Raw genomic sequence first — 18,369 nt, forward strand, 5'->3', positions numbered from 1 at the left:
AACAGGGATAGATCTTTTTGTTGTGTTAACATCTTGTTGGGTTAATATCTTGTTTTTGTGTTACTAGGGGCCCTATTCAGTCAATCTCAGTCAAGGCTAAATTAATTTCTTTCTGCACAGTGTGTGTGTGTGTGTGTACACAGTGTGATTGTATATGCTGCTGAGTTTTTCTTTGTTTCACAGTGTAAATCACAAAGCCAAACATGACTTTTTTTACTTAAGAGATTAATGTTCTTGACTTATCCTGGAAACCCAGTTACGGAGATTGATTGAATAGGGCCTCAAGTTGTAAAGTTTGGGCTTTGATAGATAACATCATGGTGAATTTCTGTCTCATTTCAATCAAAGCATCATCTGTTAAGGGCTAATGAATAGACATGGACGGGTATAAACTGTTGCTCTCAGGTCCACAAAACCTTTTTGTTGAACTGAAAATGTTTGATGTATGACACCCAATCTGGGTCAGCTATGAGCTTAGAAAAAAGAAAAAAAGAAAATGTGGAGTGTTTGTAGAGTCAAAAATAATTGTTCTGTCTTGGAAGTTGAGCATAATGGCCACATTGGACCTAGTGGTTCTTTGCTCCTTTGCCGGAATAGGTAGTTAAACTGCACTGTCAAAACAAGTCTGTTTCTATCCGCTGTGGGTGGACATGGTGTAGTGACTAGGGAGGAGTAGTTTGGCTGGTCAGTTGATGTGTGTTTGGGCTGTCGCTTCTCCAGGCGCTCCCTATTCCCCCTGTTCATCTGCACTGGACTGGAGCCTGGCCAAAACGCACAAGAGGTGCCTTGTCTCGTCCCAATGTCACTTACTTCCCTTCCCAGCAGCCCCGGAGCCAACACACCATGCGTGTGTTCTTACTCTCCCCAAGGAGAACCCCCCCCCCCTCCCTCGGTCTCTCTGTCCATAGCCTTAACCCCAGACCCCCCCACCCCCTCCACCTTAATACAGTTTTCATCTCACCTCCGAGATTAAACCCATCTCTCCCCATCCACGGCGCCAAACACCATTTTGAGAATGAAATTGGTTACATCAATAGCCCCGGTATCACCTTGGCTATTGCCTTCTCTTTATATTCCGCCGGTGAAACGTGACTGACCTATTCCCCCAACCTCCGCCACCCACCCCCTTCAGTTCTCTCCCACAACTATACGTCTCCTAGCACTTAAGGGTTAGCCCCCCGCCTGGTCCACTCAAGCCTTGTCCATTTAGTCTAACTGGGAATGAGGGGAAGAAATGATTACCTTATTCATCCACTTAGAAAAAAAGGCTGTCCCTGGAAGTTCTACACGCTGTCAGTGGAGGCACTGGGTCCGTCTAACTAGCTGCTTAGCGCCCCGGGAACACGAGCTGATTGGACTAGAAAGATGAATAGCCGGAGTATGCTGTGCCCTCGCTCCAACGCACTTCAAAGCTTCTCCTCCAAGAAAAGTCTTTGTATCTCGCCGGCGCACAGGTCAATTTGACATGCGGTGCAGAAGAACCACTCCCAGGATGGCTACGCCGGAGTTGTGGGTTCAGCCAAGTGGATCTCAGGAACTGGTTAAAGAGAGCAATGGATTTGGGTCTCCAGGTAGAGGGGCATGATTGGAACATGTTTTGCTCCGTAGCCTAGCGTTTCCCAAACTAGAGGTCACCTGATTTTGAAAATGGGGTCGTGAGAGAAACTCTGAAATACTGGCCCAACGCTCTAACCGCTAGGCTAGAGCGCTAGTCCCAATTTGTAATAGACTGGCATATCCCCAATTAAAAAAGTTAATATTGGGCATTGATTTAAAAAAAAAAAAAAAAAATTGTTACATGTCAGGGTTGCAAAACAAATTTGGAATCACAAATGGGGTTGCAGACCAAAAATGTTTTGGGAACCCCTGCCTTAGCCTGTAGCCATTTGGATTGTCCACACACCGTCATCTGACTGATGAGGCCACACAACCCAATGAATAAAATGTCAGCTCCTCAAAGGGCTTGAGAGATGGAATGCTTCCTTGAGATGATTGAAAACCTCTGCTGCTATGATGGTGGGAGGATGCGTCCCATCAGCCATTTCTTTTAATTTATCATCATTTTGGGCACATTAAAAGGATTTAATCACGACTTGGGTTTGTGCTGCTGTCATTAAGGCAAGTGGGGACATTGTCATTGAGCTGCTGCTCTCCTCTGTGGCTGTATGCAATGAAAAGGTACAGGCAGGGTGATACCTCGGAGTGGGCAAGGATTGGAGCGGTCCATATATTTTAAGGTTAACCAAAGAACCCAGGAATGGAGGCCATTGGCTTTTAGTCTGTGTTGCATTTGAGTTGGGCCTAAATCTTAATGGAGAACCTTGGTTTCCACCCTGTAACCAGGGAGCACACGAGCGGCCAGTCTATTTCTCTGTCAACCTGCCTCGCTCCACGCTCAATAAGTGCAGTGGCGTGAAGCGGCTCACCAAATCACATGGAAAGTCCAAGAGGAATCAGTAGCGATTTACAGGAAGGACCAGCCTTAGGTGGGATTCATTTGCCTCTTGACATTTGCAGAGTAGTACATTTCAAAGCCAATGTGAGTATAATGTACCTTTTAGCCTTTAGTCCCATTGATTTGGCCCTTGGTTAATATATTGGATTCTCATGTATTGAGGCGGTCAATAGTTTATTTCTGATGAGGTGCGTCATGTATAGATTGCATTTCCACACTTGTTCATCATGTTACAGATACTGCAAAATCACATTTTCCTCCAAAAGGAATGCGTTCGCCACAAGCCATTGATATAGTAAGTAATGTGGCTAGCTCTCACTTTTCTATAAAAGGTTTGATGCCCCGAATCTATTTGTTCGTCATAAGAAAATACCTGCATGCATTTTGAAAAAGGCTTTTTTTAATTCCTTATTTGAGAGAAATTAAAGTGAACAACATGGCCCTCAGCTGAAGCCGAAGCTAATTTTCAGTTGACATGCAACTGGTCATTAGGCTTCAGTTCTCCCGAGCCGAAGGTCAATAATTGCATCTTGGGAAAATCTTTTAACCAAACGGTGGGAGCCCTGTTTTGATGCATTAAGTGAAGGGTTCCCCTGTAATTGCATTAGAGTTGTTTTGAATCAGCGGAGCGGAAGATGAAAAATGAGCCTCCCCACCACCATTAAAGTTTCCGTCCGGGGTAACCGGCCATCACATATAGAGGTGCTTGTTTTAATCTCCCCTTGTGTTCTGTTCTTTCTATCTTCTTCCTCTGCGGTTTCTTTTTTCTCTTTCCTCCTATGCCATCCCTTGTGCTTCTCTGCGATTTCTTATTTAAACATTTCTTTATTTAAATCTTATTTATCCAGGTTACTCTCATTTGATATAAAATCACATTTTTGTGTGAAAAGACCTGGTCCAAGATGGCAGCGGTTGACAATAGTACAAATATGTTCTTGCCCTCGTCTCCCTCTAGCACCGGAAACCCTGATGCGGGCCCTAGAGCTGCTCAACTACGTGGCGGCGCTCAACGATGACGGCGACTTGACGGAGCTAGGCTCCATGATGGCCGAGTTCCCCCTAGACCCGCAGCTAGCCAAGATGGTGATCGCTTCCTGCGAGTTCAACTGCTCCAATGAGATCCTGTCCATCACAGCCATGCTGTCAGGTAATACTCAGGGAGAAAAGTGTGGTATGCCCATCATAAGCCACCGTCATTATTGTGCACACTAATTTTCCTGTGAAAGTTGTATGTTCATGGCAAATTTGCCTTTCATCCTCGACAAAAGAAGGATTCAGTGCCCTGCATCTGTAACTTATTTTTCTCTTAGTTGTCTAGACAATGATCCCTTCACCCTTGACCCCTTTTTTGTTTAGTCTATTTCACCAGTCAGGTTTTGGAGATATTTAGATTATATGTTTAAGCCATGAACTTGCCTAGTTAAGTAAATAAAAAAAGTTTCTCCTGAAACTCAAGACTTTTATGTGATTGGGTCTGCAGACACAACATGAAGACCCTACTCTAGCCTTTGATATGCAGTTGTTGAAATTAGATTTGTTTGTGTGGTGTCTAGAGCTGGTCCGAGCATTTCACACCTGGTTCGTTAGAAAAACATATTTGTCCGGGAAAGAACATTAAAACCATGCCTCTCTGTCATTGTAGCAACGGCATCACTCTAGTACTGATGCAGCACATGGAGCTCCAAAAAGAGCTGTGTATAGGAGGTGTAATCTGAACTCCATCTCTGCAACTGTGTATTTCAATAACGATGTTGATGAATGTGATTTGACTTGCGGCTGATAGCAAATTTAATCTCTAATGGGCCTTAACTTTGCACACAACCCCACTGAACACAGTGAGGTAGAAAGAGTAGAGCAGAAGGAGTTGGTGGTGTCAGTCAGTTTAATATTTGTCAGGCAGGAAAAATGCATGTCTACAGTAAATTAATGAGTTTATAGTCTGAGCAGCACCAATGTGCTGCGGCAGTAATTGCACTTTAGGCTTGCCAAAGCAGAGTGCTGCTCATTGAGATGAATCCGATGCTTTTGAACAGAGGGAAAGGGAATTTAACTAGCTGTTTGGACACGCTGCACATCTATAACTGGTGTGTCAAGGAACCCGGTTTTCTGCTGAGTTCATTACCGAGTCAGCAGTGGATACTAGGCCTCGCATCGCCCAGGCAACCAAGTGTAGGGGTTCGAATCGATAAACACTCAGCTTTCACCCGTTAAGCCCACGATGGAGCATGTTTTAACGTTAGGCTGCTCACAACAAGTTTTGGGAAGGCGGGAGGTGTTTGATGCAGCCTTTTGATGTACAAGTGCTTTTCCGCTTGGATGCAAGACCACGGTTTTCCCTCTAAAGTGCTCAGGCAAAGATTGAGTGGTTAAGAGGACACTTTCTTTGGTGTCCCTCTGCACCACCGCTTAAAGAGCTTATGAGTCAGATGCAGGCTAGCCTCATAAATGCCCTTTAGCCAAACAGTTTGAGTAAAGATAGTTTTTGGGGGGTTGGAGCCTCTTTCTATACCCCTCTCATACCCTGGCTGAGGTTAGGTCTTACAGTATGCAGCTTGTAAAACAGCTAAACTCAATCCTGCGCAAAGCAGAAAGTCAACCCTCCTTTGCCTTCTCCCACCCCCTTCACCCCCTTCTTCCGACACGCACCTGTGGCAATGCTCTTTGCCCTGTGAAGTGCTCTCTCTGGCCTCTCTGACCCGAGGCCTTGTTCTTCTCTGTGGGAATTGCTTAACTCATCCCTATGGGCGGCTGTGTTGGGGCCCATACCAACCTTGTTTAGTCCCACAGTGCTTCGTACGACCCACGGAGGCTAGGAAGGCGGCCGACGAGTCCAAGATGCGTTTCGCCCAGATTGATGGAGACCACCTGACCCTCCTCAATGTCTACCACACCTTCAAACAGAGTACGTGTCTCACAGAATGTCCATTGAGCATGCTTTATTAGAATTCAGGACTAGGCTTAATCCAACCTTAATGTCACATAACATACAGTGCCTTTTTGTGAACGATCTACACAATGTCAAAGTGGAAGAAAAATTCTAACTTTTGTAAAACATTTTTGAAAATTAAACACTCTTGATTCCATAAGTATTCAACCCCCTGAGTCTGTACATGTTAGAATCACCTTTGGCAGCAATTACAGCTGTGACTCTTTCTGGGTAAGTCTAAGAGCTTTGCACACCTGGATTGTACAACATTTGCACATTATTCTTTAAAAAAATTCTTCAAGCTCTTGTCAAGTTGGTTGTTAATCATTGCTTGCCAGAGATTTTCAAGACGATTTTAAGTCAAAACTGTAACCAGGAACATTCAATATTGTCTTGGTAAGCAAGTCCAGTGTATATTTGGCCTTGTGTTTTAAGGTATTGTCCTGCTGAAAAGTGAATTTGTCTCTCAATGTCTATTGGAAAGCAGACTGAAACAGGTTTTCCAGTAGGATTTTGCCTCTGCTTAACTCTATTCCATTTATTTTTATCATAAACTCCCTAGTCCTTGCAGATGACAAGCATACCCATAACATGATGCAGCCTCCACCATGCTTGAAAATATGAAGTGCTAGTCATGTGTTGGATATGCCCCAATCATAACACTTTGTATTCAGGACAAAAAGTTAATTTCTTTGTCATATTTTTTTGCAGTTTTACTTTAGTGTCTTGCATGTACAGGCTTCCTTCTTTTCACTCATTTAGGTTAGTATTGTGGAGTAACTACAGTTTTTGCCTATCTCAGCCATTAAACTCTGTAACTATTTTAAAGTCACCACTGGCCTCATGGTTAAATCCCTGAGTGGTTTCCTTCCTCTCCGGCAACTGAGTTAGGAAGGACGCCTGTTTATTTGTAGTGACTGGGTGTATTGATAGTGTAATTAATAACTTCACCATGCTCAAAGGAATATTCAATATCTTTTTTTTTTTTTTACCCATCTACTAATAGAGGCCCTTCTTTGCGAGGCATTGGAAAACCTCCCTGGTCTTTGTGGTTGAATCTGTGTTTGAAATTCACTGCTCGACTGAGGGATAAGTGTATGTGTGCGGCTATGGAACCCTGACCTGTTCACCGGACGTGCTTGTTGCACCCTTGACAACTACTATGATTATTATTATTTGACCATGCTGGTCATTTATGAACATTTTAACATTTTAACATCTTGACCATGTTCTGTTATAATATCCACCCTGCACAGCCAGAAGAGGACTGGCCACCCCTCATAGCCTGGTTCCTCTCTAGGTTTCTTCCTAGGTTTTTGGCCTTTCTAGGGAGTTTTTCCTAGGGAGTTTTTCCTAGCCACCGTGCTTCTTTCACATGCTTTGTTTGGGGTTTTAGGCTGGGTTTTCTGTACAGCACTTTGAGAATATCAGCTGATGTACGAAGGGCTATATAAAAATAAATTTGATTTGATTTGGGGTACAGAGATGAGGTAGTCATTCAAAAATCATGTTCAACACTATTTATTGAACACAGTCCATGCAACTTATTATGTGACTTGTTAAGCTAATTTTTACTCCTGAACTTATTTAGGCTTGCCATAACAAAGAGGTTTAATACTTATTGACTCATTAATTTGTAGACCTTTCTAAAAACATAATTCCACATTATGGGCCAGTGAAACAAAATCTAAATTTAATCAATTTCAAATTCGGGCTTTAACACAACAAAATATGGAAAACTGAAGGGGTGTGAATACTTTCTGAAGGCACTGTAAATCTATATTTCACCTCTCACAGACCATGAGTCGACACAGTGGTGCTACGACAACTTTGTGAACTACAGGTCGCTGATGTCGGCCGACAACGTGCGCCAGCAGCTGTCCCGGATCATGGACCGCTTCAGCCTGCCCCGCCGCAGCACAGAGTTCACCAGCAGAGACTACTACATCAACATTCGCAGAGCACTGGTCACAGGATTCTTCATGCAGGTCAGTGCTCACTGGCCAAACAGAGAAAGGAAGGGCCCAGAGGGTTCTGTCTCGGAATGTGTTGTCATGCTCTATGGCGCCATATTGTCCCCCAACAACACAGCACTTGGTTTTGACCTTTGGGTAGTTGGCTAGTCCCTTGTACATGTTCCAAAAATGTCACAGGCCAGAGTAGAGTATGTGGGTTAGTCAGTTAACCCTAGTTAGGGTTTTGAAATGGAAAAATAGCACTGTACCACTGACTTATGGTTAGATAACCCGTCTTCAATATACGCTTGTTAGCTTGTCAAACTAATGCCATCCCTTAAAGTAGCAATCAACAGTTGAAACAATAACAAAGTGTACTCCACGCCTCTTTCAGTAAAAAGCTGACGGATGGGGCTGGAGAAATGTAACCGCTCTGAAATTCGTACATAGAGCTATGGATGCAAGGGCTGATCTAAAAATGATAGCCTCAAAACATGGTTAAAACTATAGTTTTACATTTACTTTAACCTCTCTCGGGTCACCTAGTCAACAGCCAGTGGAATCGAGTGGTGCGATATTCAAAAACCTTAAAAATGCTATTACTTCAATTTCTCAAACATATGACTATTTTACACCATTTTAAAGACAAGACTCGTTAATCTAACCACATTGTCCAATTTCAAAAAGGCTTTACAACAAAAGCAAAACATTAGATTATGTCAGGAGAGTACCCAGCCAGAAATAATCACACACCCATTTTTCAAGCTAGCATATAATGTCACAAAAACCCAAACCACAGCTAAATGCAGCACTAACCTTCGATGATCTTCATCAGATGACACTCCTAGGACATTATGTTATACAATACATGCATGTTTTGTTCAATCAAGTTCATATTTATATCAAAAACCAGCTTTTTACATTAGCATGTGACGTTCAGAACTAGCAAACATACCGAAAACTTCCGGTGAATTTACTAAATTACTCACGATAAACGTTCACAAAAAACAAATTATTTTAAGAATTATAGATACAGAACTCCTTTATGCAATCGCAGTGTCAGATTTTAAAATAGCTTTTCGGCAAAAGCACATTTTGAAATATTCTGAGTAGATAGCTCCGCCATCACGGGCTAGCTAATTTGACACCCACCAAGTTTGGCGTTCACTAAACTCAGAATTACTATAAGAGAAATTGGATTACCTTTGCTGTTCTTCGTCAGAATGCACTCCCAGGACTTCTACTTCATCCACAAATGTTGTTTTGGTTCAAAATAATCCATAGTTATGTTCAAATATCCTCTGTTTTGTTCTTGCGTTCAAGACACTATCTGAACGGTGACGCGCGGACGCATGTCGTGACAAAAAAATTCTAAATATTCCATTACCGTACTTCGAAGCATGTCAAACGCTGTTTAAAATCAATTTTTATGCGATTTTTCTCGTAAAATAGCGATAATATTCCGACCGGGAGACGTCGTTTTCGTTCAAAGACTGAAAATGTAGAATGGACTCTTCACGTGCACGCGCGCCCCCGTTACATTGTTCTCAGATCGACCACTATCCAAATGCGCTACTGTTTTTCAGCCAGGGACTGCAGAGGCATCATTCAACGTTCTGGCGCCTTCTGAGAGCCTATGGGAGTCTTAGAAAATGTCACGTTACAGCAGAGATCCTCTGTTTTTGATAAAGAGGGTATAGAAGGCCAAGAAATGGTCAGAGGGAACTTCCTGAACAGAATCTTCAGGTTTTGGCCTGCCATATGAGTTCTGTTATACTCACAGACACCATTCAAACAGTTTTAGAAACTTTAGGGTGTTTTCTATCCAAATCAAACAATTATATGCATATTCTAGTTTCTGGGCAGGAGTAATAACCAGATTAAATCGGGTACGTTTTTTATCCGGATGTGAAAATACTGCCCCTTACCCTAGAGAGGTTAACAAACATTGGCGTAAAACAAGCTTATATTTTGGGTTCTGATGGGGTATGACAGTTGAACTAAACTCACGAGACAGAAGTTAAATTCTTTGAAGCAATTGCAGATTGCCCTTTTAAGACTGAAGTAAGATGCAGCGCTGCTTTTGTGCTTCACCTTGGTGTTCTTTTCTCGAACTCACCATGTCTGTTTAGTTAACAGGTGTTTACACTGTTGCTTAAAAACACAACACGTCAAGATACTTATTGTAATGGATCGCCTCCCCTAAGTGTTCGCACACAGGCACTACCAGTTAAACACATAATAAGAATTCAAGGCAATTTGCTGCCTGCTAAGGGAAAATAAATGACATTTTGTTGAAAATACATTTCTGGGGGAACCTGAAAACAAGCGACCTGACAAGTTGAATTACGCCGTTAATATGAAAATATTTGTCAACATTAACCTTTTCGCAAAGACACATTTGTAGCTCATATTGCAGTTTAGAGGCGTTTGAGCGCACGTCTTTGTTTGGAGAGGTCTTTATTGAGACTGATTGATTGGCCTCGTTAATCACAGCAGCCATCGTCTGCATATTGAAGTACCCCGAACGGAAACCAAAAAAGGAACCGCCCTCCTTAACTTGGCAAATTCTGCTGAAGTTAAAACACCTAAGCCCAGAGCTGCCTCTTCTTCCCTTTTCTGTGTAATTGATTGTGTTCATTGTACTTTAAGATGTACACTACATTCCATGGGGTCAGTTTAGTTCAAACCTGAATAGGCCGATTCGGCTGCAGGGATTATAGATGGTCAAAAAAACTATGTTAAATCGTCTCAGGCTAAAAAAAAAAAAACCTGCAGATCACGAGTGCCTGATCAGTAAACCTTTGATACTGTGCTTCTATGCGTGTATAGTAGGGATGTAACGTTTGATATGCATCGGCCCCTGGTTCAAATGTTTAAGATTTGAGTGCATCAGTCTGTGGGACCTCAAACCGATCCAAATGTTGCATGCATCGGTCAGAAAATAGATTAAAACGTTATGAATCGCCGGTTCACTAAAATGTTTTGCTCATATTACTTTCTGAAAATACCTACTTTTTTTGTGACAACTGATACGTCCTCTTCTTCAGTGTCAAGCTAAGCATATAACTGTGTTGAACGTCATTGATCTACAAGTCATTTTTCATGCTGAAACACCCCAGGCAATATCAGTAGCCTCGTCAAACTGCTCACTGTGCTGCTTCGTGCGCTGACCAACAAGATGTAGGCGCACTATTCCTGATCTTGCACATCTGCGCGGCACCTTCAGCATTCAAATGCTTGTCAACTGGCTTGCACAATATTAGGCTTTATTAGTTGAGTGAAAACCAATGTAATTTGATAGGTTATTTATTGTGCAGTTGAAAAATGTGTTTTACTGGAATAAAAGTAACTACCGGAGACAACTTTCATCTGGCAATAGCCTATACCTGCTGCTCGGGGCTTACATTAGATTCTATTACGATTGTTCAGGTTCCCCATCAGCAATAGTTTTGGTAGTTTTGCTTTACATAATCTGTGTATATGGTCAGTTTTAGATATACAGGGTCAAGTTGATAATTACATAACGATCAAAACCATTAATTTTGAGACGGGGTGAAATCCAAAGTTGTGCTATGTATTCATTGCCATAGCTAATTATTTAAGTTAAATATTGATACATTACTAGCTAAAACACGTTTAATTCAGATCAAAAGAGAAAATCATACATTGCCCCCCAATCTGACAGTGGCTTAGGTGACTACATACACCATAGACATATACTGTACATAATTTACACACACACACACACACACACACACACACACACACGTCAGCTCAGAAGATTTTAATTGAAAATGGAAAATTAATGTGTTTATGCAACAGATGTTAGAGCATCGAATCGTATCCCACCGAACCGCATCGATTCATTCCTCTAATCAAACCGAATCACACCAAATAATTTCAAACTAAAACATATTGTTTCTGTATCGGGGCCCATGTATCTAGATACGTATCGAATCGTCTTGAAAGAGAAAGATGCATATCCCTCGTGTCTGGACTTTAAATTAGTTAATACTGTATGCATTAGTGAGATTTTGTTAATAAATGTCAATGGAAGCCCTCTTGAAATGTAGTTAGTCTTGTGTGAACATGTTCCCTGTGCATCTAATATCTAGCCTACTTATTCCTGTCTCTGTATGTGATTGACAGGTAGCCCATTTGGAGCGTACAGGCCACTACCTGACTGTGAAGGACAACCAGGTGGTCCAGCTGCACCCCTCCACTGTGCTGGACCACAAGCCGGAGTGGGTGATGTACAATGAGTTTGTGCTGACCACCAAGAACTACATCCGCACCTGCACCGACATCAAACCAGAGTGGTAAGCTCACTGCCTGCCTAGCCCCAGGTCCATCTTGTCTAGTGCGTGTGCTCCTGACTATAGTCGGTCCTCTCCTAGATTCTTCTAGGCGTCTGTGTATGTGCTTGCCTGCAGTCAACCCGCCTGCTCCTAGATCCATATTCCAGAGAGAGACTACAGCTTCTAGTGTTCATGTTTCCTTCTAGACTGGTGAGAATGTGGGTAGCGTGTGTAAAAAAAAAAAAGAAAAGCAGTCAGCCCACTCCTTATGTGTTTGTGAGACTGTGCCCGTTGTTGTTTTACATGTCTCCACCAATCTCTCTCTCTGTCTGTCTGTACCTGGGAGAGACAGCCTTCCTTCCCTTTCTCTCATACACACACACAATCCAGACACATTTCATGACTGTTTATTTGTGTCCTTTCCCAGGCTGGTGAAAATCGCCCCGCAGTACTATGAGATGGGTAACTTCCCCAACTGTGAAGCCAAGAGACAGTTGGAGCGCATCGTTGCTAAACTCTCAACCAAGGAATACTCTCAGTACTAACACTACAAGTGTGTATGAGAACAATACCATCACCACCAGCACTAAGGAAATCTGAACTCTTTATCTGAGCACTCTTCATTTTCTTCAAAAGCCTTTTCTTCTCATTGGTTCATAATGTATTATTTTCATACTTTCTGTTTGGCTCTTCCTTATTTTGACCACCTGTAGTCATTTGTGATTAACAGGTGGTTGGCACTGCGGCTGATCTGGGTGGGAGTTAGCGGTCAACACAATTACTTCCATTGACCATGGTAAAGCATGACCATTTATGTAGATGTTGACATTCCTTTTTAGAAAGCGTAAACTCTTACTGAAATGTACTTAGGTAGACACATTCCATGCTAATTCATTGAACAAACTTTGACTTCAATTTAAGGAAACATACCAGCGTGGACGGTTTAGCACCCACCGTCTTGCTTGTATAGCTACCAGACGTTTGTGTTATGTTAGGGGATCAATAGGTTGAAATGTTAAAAACGTGATTGTCTTGTGTTTTATATATTGTTTTTGAGGTTGGAATAATACTGTGAAAAAGATAATGCCCTTTTAGTGTAAGAGCTGTTTGAAAAGAGCCTGACATTTCAGCCTGTTTTGATGGGATGAACTTTTGTAAATTAGTTGATAGACCAATAAGAGTTCCAAACCTCTGCCAATAACAGCTAGTTTTCCGTTTTCCCGTCGCCACTCAGACCACTCCCAGACAGTCCAAGCTAAGTTCTTGCTTGAGAAATTGCTTTCTTTTTGACCATTTTAATTGAAAACTATCACAGTAAGGTACTTAGTTAACAAGAAAGGTTTGATATTGATATAAAAACAGATGCATTGTGCCTTTAATGCATTTTAATGTTAATGGACACAAGGGCACTCCCCCTGTGTGAACAAATGTGAGATTATAGTGGTGTGCGGACTGGGAAATCACCTGGTCATCCATTTTAAATGACATGAATAAACTGTAATAATTTGTAATGGTCTTTTGAATTTTTTGGCTTTTCAAGCTTGGCCTTGGAAGTCAATTAGCTATTTCTTGTGGAAATAGATATGTACTCTATGTATACTGAACAAAAATATAAAAGCAACATGCAACAATTTCAAAGAGTTCATATAAGGAAAGCAAGTCAATTTAAATAAATTCAATAGGTCCTAATCTATGGATTTCACATGAATGGGAATACAGATATGCATCTGTCGGTCACAGATACACTATATATACAAAAGTATAAGGACACACCTTCAAATTAGTGGATTCGGTTATTTCAGCCACACCCATAGCTGACAGGTGTATAAAATTGAGCACACAGTTATGCAATCTCCATAGACAAACATTGGCAGTAGAATGGCCTTACTGAAGAGCTCAGTGACTTTCAATGTGGCACCGTCATAGTATGCCACCTTTCCAACAAGTCAGTTTGTCACATTTTTTGCCATGCTAAAGCTGCCCTCGTCAACTGCAAGTGCTGTTATTGTGAAGTGGAAACGTCTAGGAGTGTCTGTGACGTCTGTGAGCTTGTGTGGTAGGCCACACAAGCTCACAGAACGGGACTGTCGAGTGATGACGCGTGTAGCGCATAAAAATATCTGTCCTCGGTTGCAACACTCACTACCAGGTTCCAAACGGCCTCTGGAAGTAGCGTCAGCATAAGAACTGTTCGTCGGGAGCTTCATGGGGTTTCCATGGCTGAGCAGCTGCACACAAGCCTAAGATCACCATGCGCAATGCTAAGTGCGGCTGGAGTGACGTAAAGCTTGCCGGCATTGGACTCTGGAAACGCTTTCTCTGGGGTGATGAATCACGCTTTACCATATGGCAGTCCAATGGACGAATCAGGGTTTGGCGGATGCCAGGGAAATCTTAACGCTACAGCATACAATGATATTCTAGACGATTATGTTATTCCAACTGTTTGGGGAAGGCCTTCATTGGCCTGCACAGAGCCCTGACCTCAACCCCATTGAACTCCTTTGGGATGAATTGGAACGCAGACTGCGAGTGGAGGCTGTTATAGCAGCAAAGGGGGGAACAACTCCATATTGCCCATGATTTTGGAGTGAGATGTTCGAGGAGCAGATGTCCACATACTTTTGGTCAGAAAACCAGTCAGTATCTGGTGTGACCACCATTTGCCTCATTTAGCACGACATATCTCCTTCGCCTAGTGTTGATCAGGCAGTTGATTGTGGAATGTTGTTCCACTCCTCTTCAGCAACTTCACACAGCCATTGGATATTAGCTGGAACTGGAAATGCTGTCGTACACGTCGATCCAGAGCATCCCAAACATGCACAATGGGTGACATTTCTGGTGAGAATGCATGCCATGGAAGAACTGTGACATTTTCAGCTTCCAGGAATTGTGTACAGATCCTTGCGACATGGGGCCATGCATTTTCATGCTGAAACATGAGGTGATGGAGGCGGATGAATGTCACGACAATGGGCCTCAGGATCTCGTCTCAGTATCTCTGCATTCAAATTGCCATCGATAAAATGCAATTGTGTTTGTTGTCCGTAGCATCTGCCTGCTCATACCATAACCCCCCCGCCACCATGGAGCACTCTGTTCACAGCGTTGACGTCAGCAAACCAGTCGCACACACGACACCATACATGTGGTCTGCGGTTGAGAGGTCGGTTGGACGAACTGTTAAATTCTCTAAAACTACATTGGAGGTGGCTTATGGTATGAAATTAACCTTCAATCCTCTGGCAACAGCTCTGGTGGACATTCCTGCAGGCCTCAACTTGAGATGTCTGTGGGATTTGACAAAACTGCATATTTTAGAATGGTCTTTTATTGTCCCCAGCTCACAGTGCACCTGTGCAATGATCATGCTGTTTAATCAGCTTCTTGATATGCTACACCTGTCAGGTGGATGGATCATCTTGGCAAAGGAGAAATGCTCACTAACAGGGATGTAAACAAATTAGTGCACAGAAATTTGAGAGAAATAAGCTTTTTGTGCGTATGGAACATTTCTGGGATCTTTTATTTCAGCTCATGAAACATGGGACCAATGCTTTACATGTTGTGTTTTTTATATTTTTGTTCAGTGTATATCAGCCAATAACTTGAAGTCTGCACATTTCAGGGAAATTCCAGATATCACTTTTAGTCTGAAAGTAATCATAAACGAGTTAACTAAACGTTTGAGGGTTAAAAAGATGTGAAAATCTCTTTGCCTGCATCTGTTGGAGTGGTAGGGTCTTTAGTTGCATAAAATTGCTCAAGCTTTTGTCAAGCCACTGATGAGGCTGCATAATAATTTGAAACAGGACCCAATAACATTCTAAATGTTCTTCAGTACACTTCCTAAATTGTCATCAGGATTGGACAGCTAGTTCTTATCAAACTTTGAACAGAAAGGAATTTAATAATTATTTGCTTCTCTAGCCAAGAAAGTTTGATGAGCCCTGGAGAAGTTTCTTAGAGAGCTCCCCTGTCATCCTATGGGTCAGCAGCCCAAATGAAACACATCGCTGTGTGAGGCGGTGCGTGAAGCCACAAGAAATTGGATGCAGGACTCCTTAGAGATGAGAGCCTTGAAGACAGGGCTGTTCCCCAGGCTCAGGTCAGCCCAGGTCCCAAAGAAGGCTAGCCCAACTGGTGGAGCATCTTGGGTCCTTCCACCCCTCAAGGCTCCCTCGTGGCTGCTTTGGGTTGAGGGGGTTTCGCAGTGTGTGTCCAAGGCAGCTTCAGCTGGCTCTATTTGAGGCTCGGCAACTTCCATAAAATCTCTATATTATTCAGAGTTAAAGCCTCCGACAGTTATATGAACTCTGGCGTTTTGTCCCCCTATGGTGGATCATGCCTTAAGAAAAATGTCAATGGCTGTGGATGCAGTTCTTTTGAGATTTAGTGCTTATTCCCTAATATATGGTGCTCTATGCACTCTGACCGTTGCGGGTGAATTCTGTTGGTTTTTCCCTGTTGTGACATCTCTTTTTTCCCCCCTCTTTCTCTACCTCATTGTATATTCTCAGTAAGGCTGTGAAGGTGGTCCTGTTTATCTCACCTGAATGGCAGCCTGTGTCTGGCACACCTCTGCCATTCCAGGTACTTTATGTCCATTTCCTTTAAAAATGGCTGCCCTTGTGTTGCTGGGCAAAAACTAAAGCATTTGCAGCAGCACGGTTTATGTTTCTGCAGCTGACTACGTGGGCGAGAACGCCGTTTGCCACGGCACCCAAGGGGTCTTTTTGTTTTAGCTCCGTGATGATCCATTAGTCTTACATGAGGACCAAATAATTTTTTCTCCACCTATGGCGTAATATATCTCACCCGTGTGCCTGAGAAGTGTTGAGTCTTATGCTAAGAGACACGACTGAGGAAGACGAACTTCAAAAGCGACCCTTAACTTAGCATTTGCCCCCTGATTGAAGTTTCAAAGGCAAGTCAGCCAAGTGGGGAGGGGAAGTTTAAGTGTTTTCAGAGCGGTCTTTAGTAGCGAGGAGAGAGGAGGGGAATGTGGCACCCTATACTACTGAGGGAGTATTAAGGCTATGGTTTGCGCAGTATGCAAAGTCAGGAGATTAGTATGTTTATTTTATATTTCCAGACTGTTGGGAGGCAAGTTTTTCAGCCCAAGTTTTTAAATCGACTACTTTTTGCACAGGAACATGAATGTAACCACGAGATGGTGCCAGGGAGATTAGCACCCCTAACTGAAGCCAACGGAAAAACCATAGGTTTGAGCTGATTGGGAAATTGTCATGCTCAATATTTCTAATCGATCCATTCTGTCATACATAATTACAAAAGAAAAATCACTCTTTTTTTTAGTTATTCGTGAGTGGCTAATGACACACAGTGAAAGCATAACATATATTTAACAAAATGTCATTTTTAGACCCATCCACAATATATCCTTTTGTCTTACGACGGCCGTCTGCACTGACAACGTTTGCTGCGTTAGTGTCTCCATCTGTCGGAAGACAATGGTGTGGAGTACAGTTCATTTCGGTGGCATGGTGAAATGTGTGTTATGTAAACATAACGTCCTCTGTGTCTGAATTGTACTTACATAGTTTACAACATGGACCGTCCACATACTAGCTGATATTTCCCCATTAAATGGCATTAATTTATGCCTAAGCAGTCATGATCGAAGTTTAGTAATCTCATGCTTCAGTATAAAGGAGTTAGTATAAAGGAGTATAATTTCAGCAAATGCATTCTATTTTAGAGGAACCTTTAGTCCTGGGTGATAAAAGGCCATGGATACATTATTATGTCGAGGAAGGAGATTGCCTGAACCAGAGTAACCTCAGATCATCACTGTTCACCCAACCCTCACCTGCTGACACGGTCATTCTCAGCCTTTGCTGATGTGCCCCCTTTGAATGTGACAGAGGACAACACAAGGGACCATTCAACAGCGGTCTGCGAACATAACTTACCAAAACCACAAATTCTGAGACAAAAGGACGAGGAAATGGCTAGCCAACCGGCACACAAATCACCACTTTGTATGAGAACGACTGCATCTCTGGACCACCCATGGGGCATTGGATGGAGGCCTCATCAGTTTGGGAGGGGGTTATTGCAAGACACCTCAGCGTTTCACAAACCCTTTCCACCATCTAACCCATCTAGCCCCCTACCATCCTGCACCAGACTTTCCTCCCGATACGAGCCCAGACAGGTGTCTTATCTCCATCACGCAGCACAAGAGCAGCCAATCTCACAGGAAGATGGCGACTGGAATGTGACAAATCCATCTGTCCTGGTTTGAATTTGTATGCTAATTTGAAGTAATAGCCTCTCTGGTGACAGTGCAACGGAACAATTCAATCATGCCATCTCTGACAGTCGCTTGCCAGCCCTTTATGTGATATGGTATATATGCATGAACCACCGGGTTAGGCTTGATAGATTGGCTATATAGGGGGAGGTGGGTGGTAGTCTGCATGTTTAAAATTGAGCTGCCAATTGGAAATTAATCTCGCCCCCCCAACTAGAGGGATCTATGCAGAAATGTGCTGGCAGGAAATGAAAAACAATATTTGCATCATTTGTGACTTCATCTATTTCCTCAAGCTCAGTAGATAGATATCCTGACATATCACCTAACCAGTTCACTGGTGTGGTCCCCTTATGAAAAAAACATGGAAATTATTAAAATATACCAGTATTGAAATGGCACACATGATTGTCACAGTGGATTATTACTACCTGTCAATGCGATTTCTC

General features: G+C 42.6%; 1 protein-coding gene across 2 annotated transcripts in view; it reads left to right on the top strand.

Annotated features, from left to right (window-relative positions):
- The window catches only part of LOC106577609 (pre-mRNA-splicing factor ATP-dependent RNA helicase DHX15), a 40,240-nt gene extending 27,092 nt beyond the window's left edge, over positions 1 to 13,148 (top strand). For both annotated transcript variants that reach the window (XM_014155816.2, XM_045701350.1), the window contains 5 exons: positions 3,411 to 3,602; positions 5,235 to 5,357; positions 7,179 to 7,369; positions 11,489 to 11,658; positions 12,065 to 13,148. In XM_014155816.2, coding sequence (XP_014011291.1) covers positions 3,411 to 3,602; positions 5,235 to 5,357; positions 7,179 to 7,369; positions 11,489 to 11,658; positions 12,065 to 12,182 — 794 coding nt within the window. In that variant the 3' untranslated portion in view covers positions 12,183 to 13,148. The remainder of the gene's footprint in view (positions 1 to 3,410; positions 3,603 to 5,234; positions 5,358 to 7,178; positions 7,370 to 11,488; positions 11,659 to 12,064) is intronic.
- The last annotated feature ends 5,221 nt before the right edge of the window (positions 13,149 to 18,369 follow it).

Source organism: Salmo salar, chromosome ssa18, assembly GCF_905237065.1.
Source record: "Salmo salar chromosome ssa18, Ssal_v3.1, whole genome shotgun sequence".
NCBI lineage: Eukaryota > Metazoa > Chordata > Actinopteri > Salmoniformes > Salmonidae > Salmo > Salmo salar.